This window comes from Cariama cristata, unplaced genomic scaffold (assembly GCF_000690535.1).
Source record: "Cariama cristata isolate BGI_N322 unplaced genomic scaffold, ASM69053v1 scaffold45245, whole genome shotgun sequence".
NCBI classification, from domain to species: Eukaryota; Metazoa; Chordata; class Aves; order Cariamiformes; family Cariamidae; genus Cariama; species Cariama cristata.
The window spans coordinates 11,058-14,497 of record NW_009617787.1 but is presented as its reverse complement, the minus strand read 5'-3'; the positions used below and the strand labels follow the sequence as shown (position 1 = coordinate 14,497).

Here is a 3,440-nt window from a genome sequence, read left to right as displayed (position 1 = left end):
GGTTTGGAGGACAGGCGGTGGGCACGTCAGTGTCTCACCTGCCTGGTTTTCACCGTGCTGGGAGCGGACCCAGGCGCAAGGAAACCACCCACCCTGCCTACAGCCCCCGTGAGCATCAGGGAGCCGCCACCGCCTCACCCAGCATTTGGACACACTTGCCTTTCTCAGAGATGGTGCCGATGGTCTTTTTCAGAGCCACTAAGCACCACCAGTCTAAGTCATAAAGCAAAATAACCTGTGATGCACTTTCACGAAGTATAGATACTGTATAATTTTTACTTTGAAATAATAATGCAAATGAAGTTACATATTTATATCATGAAAAGAGGTTTCTCGGTGTGTGTGTGGCTTTTCTCCGTTACATAATTTTTCATCTTCTGAAGAGATAATGTCTTGCACATCTTACTTGAATACATTTCAAGTTGAACAGCAAATGACTATGGCATTAACCATTTCATCTGGTTTATTACCATAAATGTCTAGAATATATTCTTTAGTGAAGGCCAAGCACAAAAACACTGCAATGAAAAAATATGAATGGAAACCTGCATTTCCCTATTTGTCAAGAGGAACTGTAGCTGCAATTAGCTTAATTGTAGCACGAATTAACAGGTTTCCTCTGGGGAGCTGGTGGATTCTTTCTGATCAGAGAATATAAATACAGAGAAAGTTATACTCCGATGTGAAGATCTGATAGCTATACAATATTCTATGTATAGTGAACAAAATGAGTTTTATGAATCCATGACATGTTTCTATAAAAATGCAGTAAAGAAAATTCAATGTACTTTGGGATGTTTTTCTATGAAAATAAATGCTATGTGGTCCTTTAAAAAGATATTTCTCCTAAAATAAAATAAATGGTATCCATCACTGCACATCCCAGATCTCACAGAGAAGAGGTGTGAATTTGTGATCATTCACTCTCCATGACATCAGCATCTCAGCATGATGATGGTTAAATGTCCGTAATTCTGTAAGACGGCCTAGAAGACATGCAAAGTGTTGAGGGTTATCTGGGTGGTGAAGTTTGCAGAATTTTTGTAGAATATCCAGCAGGGGTTCTTGAAGCCTTTCCACGGACTCTCTGTCCTTTATGTATTGTCGATCTGGTTATGGTTTTAAAAGAAAAGAAGTAATTACCAAATATACACTCTGTTACAATATAAATATTTACATTGATAATTGAATATAAAAATATTTAAATATTTACACTGGGCACTGATGTTTGCACCTACCAAGAATATTTATTTTCAAATTAAGAGGGAATGAATATGCTTAACATCATATTTTTGGTTTGGGTTTTTCGTGTAAGCTTCCCGCTTCTAGTTAGGGAAAACTTTCAACTTTTATAAAAACTGAAGAGTTTTAACTTGGAAATGTTTCTCTGGGGTTGTATCATCATCTCCCAATGAAATTCTGCACCTGAGTATGTCCTGCGATGCATTGCAACAACTGAGCAGCATGGCATAAGTTCTTGGAGGTGTAGTACAAGTGGGGAATTTGGCCAGTAGAGAAGAGTGCACATGCAGGTCACCAGTGAGAAATCAAACATCTTCATCCTCAGATGAAATTTCTTTGTTAGAAAATACTTGTGTTTTTATTTTGATCATATGGAAGTTTGACTATTTGGAGAGGGAGGAAAAGAGGAGGATGGGGTTTTATTTCCTGAGCCACACTGACTCAAAGAGTGATGGAATTGCTTCACTTTCCCATCATCCATGAAACCTGATTTGGAAACCTCAGTGTCTGTCTTCTGTCCTGAAGCATCAGGCTTCTCTTCTCCCATTCCTATGATAGTCAGTTTGTTTGAGGCACTATACAATTTCTCTGTATTTTGTAGGTAGAGCTGGCTAGTTTTGTGTTGTCAAAGAATGAGTTTATACAGCAAAGCCTGTAATCAAGGCTGAGATACTATTGTGCCGATATTTCTGAAAGGTCACTTTCCAACACTTTGTAGTCAAGAGGACAACTTACTATTGTCCTTCTGCTCTTGACAGCAGGTGTTTGCTAAAAAAGACGACCTTCATTGCCATTCTCTATTCTAAGTTATAGCATTTCCCAATTTCCCTCTAAAAAATGCGACATTCCTCAATGGTCTGTAGTGATGTGCATGTAACCACATCTAGGATTTTCTGAAGGAAGAAACCTGTTGTGCTAAGCAGTGAAGAAATACCAGTAATTTTTTTAAGCACGGTATTTGGGCACTTTTTTCGCTTGTATGCAAAACCAGATGGTCTAGCAGGACATTTGGAGATTGTATTTGTGTGCTTGTTTTCTGGTTTAAAACCGGAATATACTGAATAAGCATATGAATAAGTATGAATAAGTATGCTCACTTACTCTCTGTAGAATGTAAGTTTTTACAAGTCTCAGCTCACACTCCTCATGCTTTCTTTCCAAAACCACTAATATTTGATTCTGGATGAGAAGTTACCTGGAGACAGGATAACTATGGCTGTGAGCAGCGCGTACTCTTCCTGTGTCATCTTCAGCTCTCCAATGCTTTTATAAAAATTAAACATGGGAGTTATGAATTCATCTGAGATACCTGTAAAAGAAACAAAAGTTGTTTGGTTTTTTTTTAATTATTGAAATAATCTGGTTTATTGCCACAGAACAATTATTTAGTATTTGAAGCCTTGACTGTCTTGGTGGGAGAAATTTACTATACAAATCAGGCCTGATGCAAGACAATTAGTTACAAAACTGCAAGCACATCCTTGTTTTCCAGATCAGAGTAGAAACAGGCAAACACTGGCAATTTCTTTTTGCATGGTTTCAAAGCCGTTCTTTCAAGCGATTCCTTTTCCTCTACAGGTTTGTCTGTCCTGCTCTTCAGGACAAGTCTCATACGTGTTTTTCTCGCTGTCTGCTGATATTCTAGCTGTCTTCTGTTTCCAGGATGCACAGTTTGCGAAACAGTCCCCATGTTCCCTACCTTTACATTAGTTATATGGAAACCTCTTGGGGCGTATGGTTTAATTCTAGTCCAACTCTACTCTACAGCTAACTGCCTTGGGCAGTTGTTTCAGTTGTCTCCATAAAGAGACTAAATTGCTCCTTTTATGTAGCCTGAAACTTTAGTTAGGTCTAGGATTACCTGTAGTCCAAGATCAACTTGCTTGCAACTACTACTACCTTAAAGCATAAACTAGTGTATTATAAAATACAGAGCCATAAATAATTAAAATCCAGCCCAATTTAGGGTTGAGATCATGTGATTCTCTCACCATCAGTGAAACACTTTGGGGTTACCAGACTGGGGCATGTTGATTGGACTTCCTCTGACTGACTTTGTCATCAGGTCACAATGTTCTTACTGAGCCTTAAATTACAGATGTACTTCATTCTGCTTTTTGTTGTAAAAGAGAAGTAGGTCCTGTGACATCATTTTTTTTTTTTAAATGACGTGTGAGTCACTCTGAGCAGCCACTAGA

At 38.3% G+C, this 3,440-nt stretch overlaps 1 protein-coding gene across 1 annotated transcript in view; it reads right to left on the bottom strand.

Moving 5' to 3' along the window:
- Nucleotides 1-870: 870 nt before the first annotated feature.
- Nucleotides 871-3,440, bottom strand: part of LOC104162002 (bile acid receptor) — a gene marked incomplete at its 5' end in the record, with an annotated part of 12,773 nt that continues 10,203 nt past the window's right edge. Inside the window, 2 exons of the mRNA XM_009700627.1 lie at nt 871-1,109; nt 2,438-2,551. Coding sequence (XP_009698929.1) covers nt 871-1,109; nt 2,438-2,551 — 353 coding nt within the window. The remainder of the gene's footprint in view (nt 1,110-2,437; nt 2,552-3,440) is intronic.